Below are 18,635 nucleotides of genomic sequence, written 5' to 3'. Positions count from 1 at the left end.
GGATCGCGCCCTGGGCCAAAGGCAGGCGCCAAACCGCTGCGCCACCCAGGGATCCCTACTTGTTATATTTTAAACTTCCTCTTTTAATCTTTGAATTCAGGGCAGCAGAAATGGCAGATAAACAGATGTTTGTGACAGCCTCGGATTTCATGGCAGTAACCCTTTCCTTGCTCTGTCCACATGAGCGAGTTGAGAGAACCACGCTCTGTTGTGTAATTTGAAGCTAGCGATGAGTTTGTATTGGATCACACCTCTTAGGAGTGTCCCGGTGGTGTGTGACAGAGATCCTGGATCAGAATAAAGGCAGCGGGGGGGGGGGGCGGTTTCTTCATTCAGTTTAAGCTCCTGCTTCCCTCCCCTGTCCGAGGACTGAGTATGGGTCAGGAGCTGGCCTGGCCGCCCTCGGAGGAGAGGCTGGATGGCGAAGGGGTCAAGTTAGCTGGTCACGCCGACCGTCATGGTAATGCAGGCCTCGCACTGAGGTGACTTACCCATTGCAAGCACAGTTTGGGAAGCACTTGATTCAGAGCATGGGTGGGAGAAGAGAAGCCACCAAAGGTGACAGGTGTGGCCGTGGGTGATTGCCCTCCAGTGGCTCAGGGCAGAGAGCCAGAGCCGCGGGCTCTGGAGGTGGGAGGTTTTCAGGACCTGAGGTGGGATTTCCAGCTACAGGAGGCCAAGGAAGGACAGCGGGCGAGGCAGGGCAGGGTGGGGAGGGTGTCCTGCCTTCTCTTTGAGCAGAGGTGGGACTCACATGTCAAAGAGACATGGGGAAGGAGGAGGCAGTCCCCGCATGTGTTCCTGGGCCCACAGGACCTTCCTCGGGGACTTGAGGGTACCCAGGCCGAAAGGCTGCTAGCACAGCATTTGCTGGTGGCCATGTGGTGTGATGACACCCCTGCTGAGACCGGGGGTGCCCAGCCTGGTGGTCTTTGGAGTAGTGGCCGGCACAAGGGGCTGCAAGAAGACAGACTTAGTAGTGGCTGCTTGTGATAACTTTTGGAGCTTCTAGAAAAGCTGCAAGAAATGAAGTTTTTCTGAGTTTTTGGCGTTTGGTGTTTTTTGTTTGCTTTTTTTTTTTTTTTTTTTTTTGGTGCCATCTAATCAAGATCTGGCTCTGAACTCCATATTCTTAGATCCTTTCTTCCTTGGGTCCTATGCTTTTTTTGCGGTGTCTTGTGAATACGGGTGACCTCTAGCTCTAGCACTTTGTTAGAGCTGTGGTATGATCTTATCTTCATTCATGAGCCAAAGGCATCTGGAATCTTGAAGCATTAGGATAGCTAATTAGTTGGAGAAACTTCTGATTGTAGGATATCCTATAAACCTCAAAGTGTGTGTGTGTGTGTGTGTGTGTGTGTGTGTTAGTGTTATAAATGACCTTTTCAATTTTCCCAAAGCTTCCAGGTTGAAATGTTGCTAGTAAGGTCCCTTAGTTTCATTTTTGGGGTCTAGTCTGTTCATCAGTTGATGGCATTTTTGGGTTGTTTTCACTTTTTGGTTAGTATAGGAATATGGCTGCTCTGATCATTTGTGTATAAGTGTTTGTGTGGACATGTTCTCAGTTCCCTTGGGTATGAGCCTGGGAGTGGAACCACTGGGTCATGTGGAAACTCTAACCTTTTGAGGTGCTGCCAGACTGAAATCACATCTCTTAACTGAGCCTTTTATCTATAAAAATGCAAAAATCCTAAGTGTGCACCTCCATAAGTTTTTTTGCAAAGGGAACTCACCTACATAACCAGCACCCAGATCAAGGGACAGCACGCAACTGGCCCCCAGAAGTCCTTTCTGGCCCCTTCCAGGCCCTATCCCACCCCTGAAAGGTAACCACTATCCCTACCTTCACACCACAGATTAATGTTGCCTGCTTGTGAGCTTTATATAAATGGCAGCTTTTATTTCCAGCTTTTGTTTTACATTATGTTGTAAAATGTATCCACATTGTTGGATGTCATTATCCTTTGTTCATTCTCTTTGCTCTATAGCAGCCGACTTTTTCTCTTCAGGGCCAGACCATAACTGTTTGAAGTTCTGTGGGCTGGGTGGCCTGTTGGAACTATTTAACTTGGCCCTTGCCATGTAGAAAGCAGCAGGAGACAATATACAAATTAGCGACTGGGGCTGTGTTTCCATAATGCTTCATTTTGACACTGAATTTCGCATGATCTTCGTGTGTCACAAAATATCATTCCTCTTTTCAATTATTAAGAACAATGTAAAAACCATTCTTAGCTCGTGAGCCATACAAAAGCAGGTGGTGATCTTTCTCTGGCTCCTTTAGGTGTGAGGTTAGCCTGTGAATTTGAGACTTTTCTGGTTTCTTGAGAAAGGCGTGTATTGCTATATACTTCCCTCTTAGGACTGCCTTTGTTGCATCCCAAAGGTTCTGGTTTTTTTTTTTTTTTTCATCCCAAAGGTTTTGAACAGTTGTGTTTTCATTTTTATTTGTTTCCATGAACTTTTTAAATTCTTTAATTTCCTGGTTGACCCGTTCATTCTTTAATGCAAGCTGGTGCAGCCACGCTGGAAAACAATATGGAGCTTCCTCAAGTTAAAAATAAAGCTACCCTATGACCTAGCAATTCCACTACTAGGTATTTACCCCAAAGATGCAAATGTAGTGATTCAAAGGTGCACCTGCATCCCAATGTCCACAATAGCCAAACTATGGAAATAGCCCAGATGGCCATCAACAGATGAATGGATAAAGAAGATGTGGTGTATATATATATACAATGGAATATTCCTCAGCCATCAGAAGGGATGAATACCCACCATTTACATTGACATGGATGGAACTGGAGGGTATTATGCTGGGTGAAATAGGCCCATCAGAGAAAGACAATGATCATATGGCTTCCCTCATATATTGGAATATAAGAAATAGCACAGAGGATCACAGAGGAAGGGAAGGAAAACTGAATAGAAAGAAATCGGTGGGGTACCTGGGTGGCTCAGTTGGTTAAGTGTCTGCCTTTGGCCCAGGTCACAATCCCAGGGTCCTGGGATCAAGGTCATGTTGAACTCTCTGCTCAGTGGGGAGTCTGCTTCTCCCTCTCTCCTGCTCATTCTCTCTCTCTCTCTCTCAAATAAAATGTTAAAGAAAAACTCAGAGAGGGAGACAAACCATAAGAGGCTCTTAATCATAGGAGACAAACTGAGGGTCGCTGGAGGGGAGGTGGTGGGGGGAGGGGATCACTGGGTGCCGGGCATGAAGGAGGGCACGTGATGTGACGAGCACTGGGTGTTACGTGCAACCGATGAATCACGACCACTGCATCCGAAACTAATGGTGCTCTATAGGTTGGCTAAGGGAATTAAAAAAAAAAAAAAAAAAGTAGGCGGGAGCTGGATCTGGCCCGCAGGACCACGCACTCTGCCGGCTCCCGCCCTGTAGTGTGCCCGTGGGGTCTAGACCCCGATGTCCTCCCGCCCCGCCGAGGGCGGGCATCTGGGGGCTTCTCCCCTGGGCGCCGCGATGAGACGCCGCCGAAGCCCCTCCAGCTGTGGCCTCTCGCGCGCAGGCCGCGCTCCTCGCCGCCAACCCCTGTTGGCCAATTCCCGGACGAGCTGGGCAGGTGGAAGAGAGGATCAGAACCCCGGGTGGCAGGAGGCCCGCGGCAGTGCCGTCCCCTGCTGTCCTCGCTGACGTGCGGGGCGGCCGGCCGGATGCGCAGTCTCCCCGCTCCGTGGCCCTTCCAGCCCCCCCGCCCCACTTCCAGCGCCCGGCGCTGCTGGATTCGGCCCGCGGCTGTGCCCCTCCCTGGCGACAGGTGGGCAAAGAGGGCATCGTGGTCCGCTGGGAAGGATGGGGGGAGTGGGCGACCTAAATGCCCATCAGCTGGACAAAGAAAATGTGACGTGCACGTACAGTGGCCTTTGGAAAGAAGTCCTGCAGCAGGCGGTCGCAGGAGGACACAGTGCGCTGTTTCCTCCATAGGAGGCATCTCAAGGAGTCGAACTCATAGAAGTAGAAGGTAGTGGTTGCCAGGGGCTGGAGGGAGAAATGGGGAGTCGGGGTTCACTGTGTAGGAAGTGTCCCTTGCGGAAGATGGAAAATTTCTAGAGATCCTCTGTAGGACATTGCGCGCATGGTGCCGTACCCTTAAAATTTGTTAAGAGGGTGGATCTTGTGTTATTTTGTTAACTGCTGTTCAAAAAAAAAAAAAGAGAAGACTTTTGATTGCCAAGGAGGAAGCCCCCAACTCTCTCTGGGGAAATGAATGCACGTGACACAGAGAGAGAGGAAACAGCAGAATCCTGGACGGTGAATAGAAAAGCTTTCCAGGCAGAGGGTAGGAAAGCTGTTCTAGGTGGGGGAAACAGTACCACTTTCTGCCTGCCATGCTGATAATCCTTATTAGCCTGGCATGGGGTGCTCTGTATTCAATTTGGCCTCTATTATACTTAGAACCTGTCCTTCTTTACCTTGATCTGGGAGGTTTCCTGCTTTCTTTCATCGTCTAGAAACCATTTTGTTGTTGCCAATATCCAACCAGGCAAAATCCAGGTTTCCTTTAAATGATACAGATCCTTGTATTGAGAGTGAGCCAAGCCGTCCAGAGTTGTTTTTAACATCAAAGTCATAAATCACATCAGTGCTACCATCACAGCTAACACATGCTGTGTTCATTGGTCCCTGGGTGAAGTGAGTTTTACTGGACGGGGTCTGTTGTTATCATCTGTTGGTGAACATTTTGCCCCCTGCCACTCGGAGTCGTCCTCCTGGAAGAACAAACTCCTAGATAACTTTCTTGCCGGAAAGGACTGGATAAAAGATCTAGATGCCCCATGTATCTTCCAAAGTCCCTTTATAGGTAAATATGGTTGTGTAGGAGAGGTGTTATTTTGTCAGGCCACCTACCTCCAGATGGGATTCCATCCCATCTCCATTGGCAGTTTTGTCATCAATCATTCATTGTTCCTGTCCTCCCCTCAGAGTCAGTCTGTGATGCCACAGCCAAGTTCTCTGTCTTCATTATCCTCTCCTTTGGAGCCCAAGTAACAACATTAAACACTGTTACTACAGGACGACTCCTTCAAAAAACCCAGTAGCTTGAAACAATAGCCAGTTATTCTCAGGGTCCGTGGGTGGCTGGGTGATTTGATTGGGCCAAACTCAGCTGATCTTGCCTGGGCTCACTCAGGAATCTGTGCTTGGTTGGGCCTAGGTGATCTAGAATGGCCTCAGCTGAGATGACCCACCTGGCTTGATTCCATGTGGTCGCTCATCTTCCAGCATTCTAGTCTAGGCTTCTTCTCATGGCAGAGGCAGAGGTCCCCTCCCAGAAAAGCAACCACCTCTTGGGACACACATGCATGCTCGTCACTTCTGCTGCGTGCCACAGGCCAGTCCAGATTCAGTGGGTGGAGGAGTAGACACCACCTCTTAATGAAGAGGACCCGGAACTCCCACTGAAAGTGTGGCAGGTACAGGGAGGGGTAGAGGGGTAGAGGATATGGGCATTTTTGTAATCAGTCCACTGCATGCAGGGATCAGCAAATGTTTTCTGTAAATGGCCAAGTAGTAAACGTTTCAGGCTTTGTGGGCCACGTAGTCTTTGTTGTAACTACTTGCTCGTGTAATCTGAGCGCAGCCAGAGACAATATATAAATGCCCGGCGTGTCTTGCGTTCCGCTCAAACTTTCTTTACGAAACCAGGCCGCAGGCCACAAGCTGCAGTTGGCTGAGCCCTGAGCTGGATGATCTGGACGGAGTAGGAGTCTCAGATCCAGGTCCCAGGATGTCGTCCATCCTAAAACCAAGGCCTCGAGGCTATAAGCTTGGGAGTTGTCTGCCAGCAGAAGCGCTCTTATTGGAGAGAAGAAATGAAAACGGATAAAGGAGGAAGGGCTCCCGACTAAGGCACAGATGACTATTTGTATCCATTCGGGGTTGTTCCTTGTGCCCTAATGAGCTTATATAGGTTGAGTTGATTTCTCAGTTAGCAAGTCCTTGGACTTCACTCCTTATTGCTCCCTTATTTGGCCAGATTCTCATTCCTTATCCATCCACATCCCCCAAATGGATTCCAGATAGAATTCTTTCCGTTTTTCTAACCTGGATGCCCTCTTCTTATACTTCTCTCGGACCCTCCTGTCTTTCTTAATCCCAGCGTCAGAAGTGACCTCACCACCTCCTTCTGGGCTCCCAGGGAGGCCTGGACTAGATCTATGAATTACATCTTGCTTGTTTTCCTTTACCAATCGTGTCTAATTGTCACGACCATGACACGCTCCGTCAAAATTTAAAGATGTTAGTTGTTTTCAAGAGTGACTTTTTGATTCAACCTGTATTGCCTGGAGTTGTTGCTTGACTAGAGATTTGGTTAAATTTCAGGTAACGTGAACTCCCTTTTAATAGAATGTCCAAGTCTCTGCTGTTCTTCTATCTGCTGGTTTGGTTTTTCTCACGAGGGCTCCCGATTGTGGGTCAACAGCTCCCTTATTTTTCCCATCAGAGGTTTTCGGTGCCACATATAATACAAAGCTCTTACCACCTTGTTTTTGTAGAAATGAGAATGAAATCTTGGCTTTCTAATTTTACTCCTTCCCTTTTATTATTGGTTGCTACTGACTTATGCAACATGATTCTTCCCTGGGTACTCATCAACGGGTATAGTTTTCAGCTTGGCATAGCTCAGACCTCAAACTTTTAAAGTTTTAAAGCAGCCGAGTTGCACAGACGGTCAATAAATCACTCACTATCACCACTTTATTGCTTGTAAGGTGGTTACCCCGCTTTACCCATAGCGACTTTTCAATCTGATTAAAATGCAGTTTCATCAGGTCATGGTTGAGTCCTCCAGATATAAAAATACATAAAGCAAAGAGAGAAGCCTGTGCTCAAATATTTTTATAACTACCCTTCACCTCTTTAACCATCTACTCCGGCACTTTTGTGGTCCTCATCCTGTAGTTCAAATTTCCATGCTCTTTGCCAAAGTAATTTTTATTTAGTGCTTATTCCAACCTCTTGTCTTTGTGAAAGTGCATTATTTTTTCCTGCTGACTGGTGGGGAGCGCTGGTCCTGCTGCAAAGCATTTTCTACATCTCGAATTAGCTCCTATGTGATCTGTAAATCAGGCTCTGAGGGTGGTATAACATGGAAGGTGTCTTGGTTTATTTGCGGTTCCTTTCCAGACACAGGGAGCCAGGATAGTGGGAGTGGAATTGTTATCTTAGGCAGGCAAAAGAGAAACTGTCAGCTTGGCTACTGTCCTGGCAGCAGGAGCCCTTTTGAGTGTATTTTAAGAAAAATTAAAAGTGAGCGTCTGTATCCAGGGCTTCCTTGCCCAGGGCAGTGTGCTGCCAGCCTGGCATGGCTCTTGGCTTGTCTTAGTCTGTTTGGGCCGCTGTAATCAAATCCCACGGACTGGGCAGCTTAGAAACAATAGACATTTATTTCTCAGGTCTGGAGGCTGGGAGTCTGACATTGGGGTGCCAGCACTGTTGGATGAGGGCCCTCTTCTCAGAGACTTCTTGTTGTGTCCTCACACGGTAGAAGAGGTGAGGGAGCTCTCTGGGGTCTCTCTTATAAGGAGGGTGCTAATCCCATTCACAAGGGTTTTGCCCTCCTGATCTAGTCACCTCCCAACAGCCCCCCACCTCCTGATACCATTACATTGGGGGATGGGATTTCAACGTACGAATTTTGAGGGGGCACAGATGTTCCGACCATAGCACGGGTCATGTGGCAGGTTGTCCTATTTCCTCGTCTATCTCCAGGGTCCCCCCTACACCCCACCCCCTGTCTCTGTGGATTGCCTTGGCTTCTACCAGTGAGTTAATGTCTCGCCAGCATGCCACCCTGCTCTTGCTGTACATGTCGAATGTCTGCAGTGATGACACACAGGCTGTCTGCCCGAGTGCTGTACTTTATCTGACAAGAGCACCAGTGGTTGGTCTGGTTGCAGTGATCGGATTTGGAGTGGTGTGCCTCAACCCTGTTTGCCTCTCTAGCCCTCTTGTTTTGATGCTCTGCTATTTTTTTTGGGTGGGGGGGAGAGCATTTTATTTTATTATTTTATTTTATTTAAATTCAGTGAATTAACATATGATGTATTATTGGTTTCAGAGGTAGAGGTCAGTGATTCATCTGTTGCATATCACACCCAGTGCTCATCACATCACGTGCTCTCCTTAGTGCCCGTCACCCAGTTACCCTGTCTCCCCCCACCTCCCCTCCAGCGACCCTCAGTTTGTTTCCTATGATTAAGAGTCTCGGGCAGCCCCGGTGGCGCAGCGGTTTAGCGCCGCCCGCAGCCCAGGGTGTGATCCTGGGGACCCGGGATCGAGTCCCACGTTGGGCTCCCTGCGTGGAGCCTGCTTCTCCCTCTACCTGCGTCTCTGCCTCTCTCTCTCTCTCTCTCTCTCTCTCTCTGTCTCTCTGTGTTACTCATGAATAAATAAAATCTTAAAAAAAAATTTAAAAAAAGTCTCATGGTTTGTCTCCCTCTGATTTCATCTTATTTTTTCCTCTCTTCCCCTTGTGATCCTCTGTTTTGTTTCTTAAATTCCACATATGAGTAAGATCATATAATTGTCTTTCTTTGATTTCTTTCACTTAGCGTAACATCCTCTAGTTTCATCCACACCATTGCAAATGGCAGGATTTCATTTTTTTGATGGCTGAGTAGTATTTCATTGTAGATATATGCCACATCTTCTGTATCCATGCATCTGTCGACGGACATCTGGGCTCTTCCACAGTTTGACTATTGTGGACATGGCTGCTATGAACATTGGGGTGCAGATGCCCCTTTGGATCACTACCTTTGTATCTTTGGTATAAACACCCAGTAGTGCAGTTGTTGGGTCGTAGGGCAGCTGTATTTTCAACTTTTTGAGGAACCTCCACCCTGTTTTCCAGAGTGGCTGCACCAGCTTGCACTCCCACCAACAGTGTACGAGGGTTCCCCTTTCTCCACATCCTCAGCAACATCTGTTGTTTCCTGACTTGTTAATTTTAGCCATTGTGACTGCTGTGAGGTGGGATCTCCTTGTGGTTTCGATTTGTACTTCCCTGATGAGCGATGCGGAGCGTCTTCTCATGTGCTCGTTGGCCGTGTGTAGGTCTTCTTTGGAGAAATGTCTGTTCGTGTCTTCTGCCCATTTCTTGACTGGATTGTTTGCTTTTTGGGTGTTGAGTTTGATTTCTTTACAGATCTTGGATACGAGCCCTTTATCTGATGTGTCAAAGTTTGCAAAAGATCTTCTCCCGTTCTGCCGGTTTGGTTGTGTTTTGGCTTTGTCGCCTGTTTCCTTTGCTGTGCAGAAGCTTTTTATCTTGATGAAGTCCCAATGGTTCGTTTTTGCCTTTGCTTCCCTGGCCCTTGGTGACGTGTCTGGTAAGAAGTTGCTGTGGCCGAGGTCACAGAGGGTGCTGCCTGCGTTCCCTTTGCTTTGGCAGAACTTGAGATTTTTCAGAAATGCATGCGATCGATCTTCAGTATTTGTGGTTCTGTATTTGTGAATCTGACTGCTCACTAAAATTCCCTCGTAACCCCCAGTGAGCACATGCTTATTCACAGACACGTGCGTGTGCAGAGTGGCAAAAAGTTTGACTCCCCAGAAAGGCACGTTCCTAGCTCCGCCATCGTATTTCGGCTCTCAGACTATAAACAAATGTCCTTTGTACAGACTGTCTAGTGCCATGTTTTTCACATCTTTGTACCTTTCTGTTGGTAATGCTGCTGTCTGGCACGGCCCCGGAGTGCCATGCTGGCGTGCGCCTGCTACTGCGCGTGCCTCATGGAGAAAAGCCGTTTGTCAGATAAGCTTCACTCAGGTGTGAGTTGTAGTGCTGTGGCCGTGACTTCAGTGTTAATGAGTCAGCAGTAGATATTCAATAAGTTGTCTTTTTTTTTTAAATTTTTAAAAATTTATTTATGATAGTCACAGAGAGAGAGAGAGAGAGAGAGAGAGAGGCAGAGACATAGGCAGAGGGAGAAGCAGGCTCCATGCACCAGGAGCCTGATGTGGGATTCGATCCCGGGTCTCCAGGATCGCGCCCTGGGCCAAAGGCAGGCGCCAAACGGCTGCGCCACCCAGGGATCCCAATAAGTTGTCTTTAAACAGAAACACAAAATGCAAGGTTGTATATTGACCGGTTTACTAAGTTGTGACCAGAGGCCTGCAGGACCCTAGCCCTACAGATCACCCACGGACATTGCCTCAGAATTCTCTAATTTGGTGTTCATGGTGACTTTATAGGACATAACGACTGCAAATAACAAAAATTGACTATGCTACACACCGACTGTTGGTGTCTCCCCAAAGTTATGTGTTGGAACCTAACCCTCAACGTGAGTCGTTAGGGGTGCAGCCCTTGGGCTGTGATCAGGCCGTGAGAGCTGAGCCCTCATCAGTGGGATTAGTGTCCTTATAAAAGAGACTGTGGAGAGCTCCTCTGATGTTCCCAGCATGTGAAGAGACAGTGGAAAGGTGACTGTCTTTGAACCAGGTTGAGGGTCTTCACCGGACACCAAACCTGCAGCGCCTTGGTCTTGGACTTTAGTCTCCAGGACTGTGAGAAATAAATTTCTGTTGTTTCTAAGCCGCCCAGTCTATGGTACTGTTAGAGCAGCCCGAAGCGACTAAGACAGACTGGATAGATATTTCATTACAGCACAGGGGCCCATGCGGAGAGAATTCTTTCTGGCATAAGAAAACACCATGCGTGGCTCCTTCTGTTGTGTCTGTGCAGATGTCCCGTATGATGGTTTCAATCACAGGCTTTCTCTCCCAGGTGTAACTAGTATGGTCAATGCAGGAGCGATGAGTGGCTCTGGAAACCTGATGGATTTCCTCGATGAGCCATTCCCTGATGTGGGGACATATGAAGACTTCCACACCATCGACTGGCTACGGGAAAAGTCACGGGACACCGACAGACACAGGAAGGTAGGTGGCACTCATAAAAGACATGTTGAAGAGGATCCCTCCAAACAGCTAGGCCATGCTTTCGTGGGATAGTTACCGAGCCAGGGTTAGGGTCGCATGTCACATACGGGGCTAGATTCTGAAGGAGAAGGACTAGCTGGAGAGGCAGAGGTGTGGACAAGCAATTACAGTGTTACCTGCTCCGGGTGGGAGGCTGTGTCATACAGAGGTCCGGTGTGGAGGGCGATGAGGGGACCCCGGAACCAGACAAATCAATTACATCCTGCCCTTGACACCTTTAGGCTGGGTGATCTTTGGGGTGACATTTCTAGACCTGGCTTCTCATCTACAAGGATGGAGGTCATTATATCCAAATATTGAATGAGTTGCGTGTGTATGAAAGCACATATTCCAATGCCTGGCATCTAGTTGGCGATCGCTATATATTTTAGTGGCCACCCCAAGGTTGGGTATCAGATGCTGTGGGATCACTCAGGAGGGGGGGTTAGGGAAGGATGATTTAGAGGGTGACATTCCAGTTGGTTCTTGAAGGTTCTCTAGGAGTTTGCCAGGCAGAGAAAAGGGAAAGGATTCTAAAATCAGAAGCAGCCCTTCCTTAAGTCACAGAGGCAGGAGAGAACATGGCCCGATAGGTCGGGAAGCTGTGAGGCCTGGTGGAGGGTTCACAGAAGGGGAGGATAGAGGTGAGTCTGGCAGCCCGGGCTGCGGAGCGGAGCCCCTCTGGGGGTGACCCAGCAGGCCGTGAAGGGGCGTTCGGGTTCCGTCCTCCTGGTCCCAGAGTGCAAGAAAGGGGCATCGCAGACGGAGAAGCAGGGAGCTTGGAAACTAGTTCAGGAGAAAGAGGAGGCAGGTGTGACAAGGCAGTGAAGTGCGGATGGAGAGGGGCTCAGGGCCAGTTACTCAGAGGAGCCCCTGACAGGGTCGGGGGGTGGCTGTCGGGGAGAGGCAGGGCGTGGGGTCCCGGACGAGGCCTGGCTGCGGCGGGCAGGGGGTGATGTCCCTGTTGGCAAGAAGGAAGAACAGGGGAGCAGCAGCTGTGTGGGGGCGGCCGTGAGTCGCGTCTCAGCCCCTGGGAGTGAGCTGTGACCCGGCCTGGCGCTGGGGGCGCTGGGCAGGTGGCTGGAACCCCACGGTGCCGGGGTGGGGGGAGGTGGGGCTGCGGGGGTACAGAGGGAGAGGTCGGGAGGTAGAACTCTGGGCACTGCCGGGGTTGAGTAGGTGCCCTGGGGGGCCGGAGGGGCGCCTGCCACAGGCACTGCGGACCAGGCGGGGACCAGCAGAGGGGTCCCGAGTAAAAGGGTAAAAGGAGGCGGCGGCGGGGACGGGGCTGCCGGCCAGGTCACCTGTGGAGAGGGAGGGGAGGAGACAGACCCACCGTGTGGGGACCGCTGGTGGCCTCGGGGCAGCCCCCTCCGAGCTGGGGGAGAGCTGACGTCAAGAGCGCCCACGTCGTCCCATTTCTCGCACGGCCCAGCAGAGAGTGGGGCGGAATCAAGAGGAGGACCAGCCTCCCGGGTGCCAGGTGGAGGAAGCGCAGGGGCGGCCTCGGGCCTGGCGCCCTGGAGCCGAGTCCTTGGGCCGGTCCTGCTGCCACCTGCTGGGGCACCTGCTGGGGCACCTGCTGGGGCACCTGCTCGGACACCTGCTCCTCCCAAGGAGAGTGTTCTCGGAGCCCCACTCGCTCACACACAGGCCTTGTGGCTCCTTTGGTGCTGCCGTAGCCATAGCCGGGTCGAGGGGCTGTGACAGAGGCCAGGCCACCTGCACAAAGATCTTTCCAGAAAACGTTCTAAGGGACTCCGAGAGGCAGGTCGGGAGGCAGGGGGGTGCCGTGACAGGGCGCCCGGAGGCACTCAGCCCCCCCGGTGGAGGCGGTCCAGGCTGGCCAACGTGCAGTTGTCGCCGTCAACATTTGACCTTGCAGACAAAAGAAGGAAATGAATTCCGGGTCGAAGAGCTGCTTCTGTGAGCAGACCGCAAGGAGGGTTAAAGTAGTCGTTCTGATATAAAATGGTGACAATGAATTGCTGTCCCCCTTCAGTATGGCTTCTGAATCATCACAAATCAAGTCACGCTTAGCAAGTTTTCTTTTCTTTTTTTTTTTTTTTTTTTTTAGCAAGTTTTCTTTTAATTGAGTGAATTTGGGGGCGGGGGCTTCTAAGTCCTTGGCGACCATTATGACATCTACAGCTCTGTGAACCAGAAGGCCCATTTTGTCATTGCACCAAGTGGCGGGAAGAGTAATGGAAGTGGCACTTTAGTCGCTTAATTACGTTCATTTTCTCACTCCCCCCCATCTCCCCCAAGGACACGGTTTCAGGGAAGGAAGCGTGAGTTGGAAAACGTATCCAGCATCAGCCACTGTGTCTTTTTGTTTCCAGATAACCAGCAAAAGCAAGGAGTCCATATGGGAGTTCATCAAGAGTTTGCTGGATGCGTGGTCAGGATGGGTGGTGATGCTGCTCATCGGCCTGCTGGCGGGTACGTGGAGGGCGCGCGGTACCCCCGGGCCACAGCTGGAGGTGCCCGACCCGAGCGCCGGCCGCTCCTGTTGGGGATGGTGTTCTGAAGACGGAGTGTCTCTCTTTTACCCCGTGCAAGGGGTTCATGACTTGAAATAGCGAAGAGCAAAACACACAGCCGTACATTTAACATGAAAGGTATCACCAGTAAGGCAGGACCCCAAGGCATGGGCCCAAGCGCGTTATTGGAAACAAGCCGGAATTAGAGAGCCGGCCGGCCGTGTCTGCACAGCACCAAGGTTTATTGCCAAGCTGGATTTTATCGAAAGCACATATTTTACATCCTGTAGTACTCGGTTATGCAGAAGGCAAGCGAGTACAGGAAAACTTTGATCTCTAATAATAACACACCATATGAGAGTGGTCTTTAGCAGCACTGCCGGGCCTTGGAATGGATTATACGCATCCTAAGATACTCAAAATAATTCGAGACCCCCGCAGGGTCTGAGGTAGGCCCAGGGGAAATACCTCCAGCCCATGCGTTGTTCTGACCCACAGGGACTCTGCGTCCTTCAGTTTTATAATCCCAGCACCATGCTTGCAAGCAGTAGATGTTGCCAGAGGTGAACGGAGGAGTATCTGGGGGGGGAGACCTGCCCTTTTAATATCAAATGTTCCAGCTCTCCATAGCAATTGTTTCCGGAGACGTTATTTCCTTTAGAAGGCTGTGAAGGTTAATGTCTAAGAATAAGAAATCTGAGTGCACTAAAAGCGATTCGCTTAATAAAAATCACCTACCTGTAATAACATAATAGTTGTGGTTATAGGATTGATCAGCGAATGACTGTAATAAAGGCCAAATCTAGCAAATGGTCCAAGAAGGACGGAATACTAATGAGCCATAGATACAAATTTTGTGATTACAGAGGATTTTGATTTCTGGACATTAATTCCGTACCCGGTTTCAGGAGGGGCTTGGTCGCCAGGGAGGGCCCCCATCAGCCGCGGCCCAAGCTAAAGAGCCAAGAGCAGTGCTCATGGGGGATCCTTTTACTCTAGTCATGGCGGCTCTTCCCGCATTTCCCCAATTTTAGCCTTCCTTTCCCAGGGGCAGCCCCGGTGTAGAATGGCAGCGGTGTTGGCAGGGAATTCGCTTTCATGGCTCCTCGGTGTTTCACCACCAATTTGTTTGACTGCTGCCATGAACACCTTGGAAAGCGGGCAGGGTAGGCATTTGCTGTGAATTTTGATGTCTTTATTTAGAATAGATTTATGAAACTGTATACCGTGTCATTATTCTTGGCTTCCAAGCAGGAGAAATAAATAGAGGAAATGAAGAAATCCGGAATAGATGTTGTAGCGTCTGGCCAGAGTAGACAGCCCAGTACGGATTTATTGCCTCACGCAAGAGCCCGATTGGGCTCTCTTTAACAAATCTGGTATTGACCAGTTCGTTTCACTGTCAACCCAATTTCCACCAGTTCTTTCAGGAAGAATCACCTGGGGAATGAAAACAAAAATTTTGCTCCCTGAGCTTCAGATAAATAGTACCTCTGGAGTTGGTACCCTAGCTTTGGGGTAAAGCCCCCCTTCTATCACTCAGCTCCCCATACCTGTGATTCTTTTTTTTTTTTAAGACTTTATTTGTTTATTTGACAGAGAGAGAGAGAGCACAAGCAGGGGGAGCAGCAGAGGGAGAGGGAGAAGCAGGCAGGGAGCCTGATGTGGGGCTCCATCCCAAGACCCGGAGGTCATGACCTGAGCCGAAGGCAGATGCTTAACCGACTGAGCCCCCCAGGCGCCCCTGCACTTGTGATCCTAATGTGCAGCCAGGGCTGAGCACCCACTGCAGGGCACTCTGTGGACACCCCAGCAGACGAACACAGGAGGAAGGCGAGAAGGGGGTGATGCTGGCGGTGAAGGTGGCTACAGTGTGCCTTGAAGGGAAAGCCAGCGAACTGTGTCCCCTTCACTTTTCTGTCCCCCGGTTGTTCTTACAATGGGGGTTGGGACTCAGCCCCCCCGCCCCCAGCCTGTCTCCCCTCGGGGCACCCGGACATTAGGACATCCTATTCTGTGTCCGGGATGCAGAGGCCGCGGCCGCAGTTATCGGGAGCCGCCACTGGGTGTCGCTGTTGCTCCACGAACGAAGCCCGCGGCCCTGTCGCCGAGTGGGCCTGGAGGCTGGGGCGAGGGATGGCGTGATTACCAGCGGGGGACCCCTCCCTCACCTCCTTTAGGGCTTGGTTCAAATGGCTTCTTTGGCTTGAGGCGTTCCCTGACCACCTTTTCTAAAAGTCCTCTCCCCCCTCAGCCTTGTGCACCTCACCCCAGTGTGTGTGTGTGTGTGTGTGTGTGTGTGTAAAAAAGCTTTATTAAGATATAATTCACATTCCATACAGTTCACCTCATTAAATTGTACAATGCTGCCATTTCTAGCATATTCAGAGTTGTAAAACCATCGCTGTGCTCAATTTTAGAACGTTCTCATCAGCCCCCAAAGGACCTCCGTACCCCTTAGCTATCAAGCCCCACAACCCCCCCCCCTTCCTCCCAGCCCCAGGAAGCCAAGAATCTACTTTGTGTCTCTACATATTTGCCTGTTCTGGACATTTTGTCTAGTGCAGTCGTACAGCACGTGCTCTCAGGATGAGCTGCTCCTCTGGCATCACGTCTCCAGGGTTCGTCCTGGAGCACGCATCCGTGCTTCGTTCCTTTTTGTGGCCAAATGCTGTTCCATCGTGTGCCTGGACCGCATTTTTTATCTCTATTCAGCAGTACGGGCCTATAGGTTGTTTCCACATTTTGGCTCTTGTGGACCGTGCTGCTGTGAGCCTTTGTGTGCAAGTGTTCGTTCGCATAGACGTGTGTGTTCATGTCTCCTGCGTGTACACCCAGGAATGGGATTGCTGGGTCAGATGGCAGCTCTACGATTAACCGTTTGAGGAACTGGCAGGCGCCCCGGTAACGTGCCGTACTTGCCTCCCTAGCACTTACCACCTTCCAACAGAGGCCCCGGTTTACTTGTCCGGTGTCTTTCCCGCCGTGACGTGGGATTCCACAAAGGCAGGGAGCCGAGTCTGCTTTGTTCACTGCCATCTCCCCAGGGCGCGGAGTAGGGACTGGCACATAGTAGCTCGGTACTTAGTAGATACCCCTTGAGTGGATGGATGGATGGATGCACCTGGGTTTTCTGATTTTCATTCATTATTTATTGCACTATGGATATAAATTCCTGCCACCTACCTGACACAGGTACAACAGTGGACAAGGCAGGTGGCTCTTGCCCGCTTAGAGTGGACACAGAGCCTGGACATCTGGCCTGACCCCTGCCTTTGGCATGCAAACCACACAACAAAATTCCCCCTACCCTGGCACACACTTACAGACTAGACACTGTACACACATGTGCGTGCTTGCACACACACACACACACTCATATTAGGATATGATAGGTATGGTGATATGGTGATGGGGGAATGCCTGGGAGGTACACCTAGCCCAGACTCAGGAAATTGGGAAAGGCTTCCCAAAGGAGGTGATAAAAATACTGAATCTAGAAGATAAATAGGAGGTTGCCAGGTCTGGGAAGGACGGTGCTGCCTGAGGTGGTGTAAAGAGGAGAGCTCCAGGAACATGGTGTGGGCAGGATGGGGGGTTAGTGATGGAAAGAGAGGAGGCAGGAAAGGAATGAGAGGCCGGCTGTTTGAGTCCGAGACCTGCTAAGGATTCAGGCTTCCTCTCAAGAACAGTGAGCAGGTTTCGATGTAACAGAAGAGCAGGGAAGGGTAAGCCCTGATGCAGGTGTGTGGATGCAGGTGGGGAAGTGATATTGTAATAAGGATCTAGTCAAAGTTAGAAAAAGTTAGTAGCCCGGAAGTATTCCCTGCCTCTATAAAAGACTCTGGAATGGATTATTCTAGAAAGAGCTCCAATGTAGACTTCTGTGGCCCGCTGCACGCTCTATTTTATCTCACTTCTGTCGGCCTTTGAAGTAGTTACCTAGAGGCACCGGGATGGCTCAGTTGGTGAAGCAACTGCCTTGGACTCAGGTCATGACCCTGGGGTCCTAGGATTGAGCCCCACATTGGGCTCCCTGCTCAGTGGGGAGTCTGCTTCTCCCTCTCCCTCTGCCTCTGCCCCTCTTCTCTGCTTTCTCTCTTAAATAAGTAAGATCTTTAAAAAAACAGTCACCTACTTACATAGATCCACAATCCTTTATCCATAATTTAAAAAATCCAGAAAGTTATAACGGGGATTTTCCAAATTTGGTGGCAAAACCTTACTTAACAATGAGGCTATTATAGTCATTATGCCTCCATTTTGTCTGAAGTGTCAAATTTGCCTGAGAAATATCAGTGTGTGTGATCCCAGCATCGTGTCCCAGAAGCCACTGAGGGGGTTACCTCCTCTATAGGGCTTATGTACCCTGTTTCTAGAATTTGGAATGGGTGCATTCCGAAATTGCTTGGCACCAGTAGCTTGTGATGACTTGAGCCCTGTGTGTCTGTCACTCCTGTTGGATTTAAGCCACCCACACGTCAGGTATCCTTGGTCACCTCCTCCTCCGGCATGGCTTGCCTGGCCGCTGGGCTCCTGTGTAGGCCCCCAAGCCGCGTGTTCTCCTGCATCATCACAGGCGGTTCCTCCAAGTGACTCTTGCTGCTTCTTCCAGGCACCTTGGCTGGGGTCATTGATCTCGCCGTCGACTGGATGACCGATTTGAAGGAGGGGGTCTGCTTGTCTGCCTTCTGGTACAGCCACGAGCAGTGCTGCTGGACTTCCAACGAGACCACTTTTGAGGACAGGGACAAGTGTCCCCTGTGGCAGAAATGGTCGGAGCTGCTGGTGAATCAGTCGGAGGTGGGTGTCTGGGCAAGGGCCTGGCCGGGACCACCCGCTATTCCACAGGCACTTTGGAACACCACTGGGCCTTCTGTGAATGTCTGTGCTTTCACGTTCAAGGGTCTGTTCTGATCACCGTCCTTGGTGCAATACCAGTGCCACTTGGCTTTTTCTAGCTCTCATGTGCAAACTTAAGTCGGAAAAGCCTTTCCTCTTGATTCACATTCACGAAATATATATATATTTGTATAAGTCTTGTTAATTTTCTTACTGAGTGGTTTGCTGACGGTGATAAAGAGGTAGGGTTGCATTTTATACCTTCTAGTAAGAAAAGAAATTATCTTTTTTTTAAACAAAAAAACAATGCCAGCTTTATTGAGCTAGAGTTCCCTTGGTATGCCATTTTTAAAAATTAAAAA

General features: G+C 50.0%; 1 protein-coding gene across 3 annotated transcripts in view; it reads left to right on the top strand.

Moving 5' to 3' along the window:
- CLCN4 (chloride voltage-gated channel 4) overlaps positions 1-18,635 on the top strand; it is a 69,297-nt gene that overhangs the window by 17,687 nt on the left and 32,975 nt on the right. For 2 of the 3 annotated variants that reach the window (XM_072816923.1, XM_072816924.1), the window contains 3 exons: positions 10,755-10,909; positions 13,291-13,390; positions 18,047-18,234. In XM_072816923.1, the coding sequence (XP_072673024.1) occupies positions 10,766-10,909; positions 13,291-13,390; positions 18,047-18,234 (432 nt within the window). In that variant the 5' untranslated portion in view covers positions 10,755-10,765. Of the gene's footprint in view, positions 1-5,221; positions 5,434-10,754; positions 10,910-13,290; positions 13,391-18,046; positions 18,235-18,635 lie in introns of those variants that run through there. The other variant, XM_072816925.1, reaches the window with a different exon arrangement.

This window comes from Canis lupus, chromosome X (genome assembly GCF_048164855.1).
Source record: "Canis lupus baileyi chromosome X, mCanLup2.hap1, whole genome shotgun sequence".
NCBI lineage: Eukaryota > Metazoa > Chordata > Mammalia > Carnivora > Canidae > Canis > Canis lupus.
The sequence above is the reverse complement of the archived record's forward strand: the minus strand, read 5'-3'. Positions and strand labels throughout refer to the sequence as shown.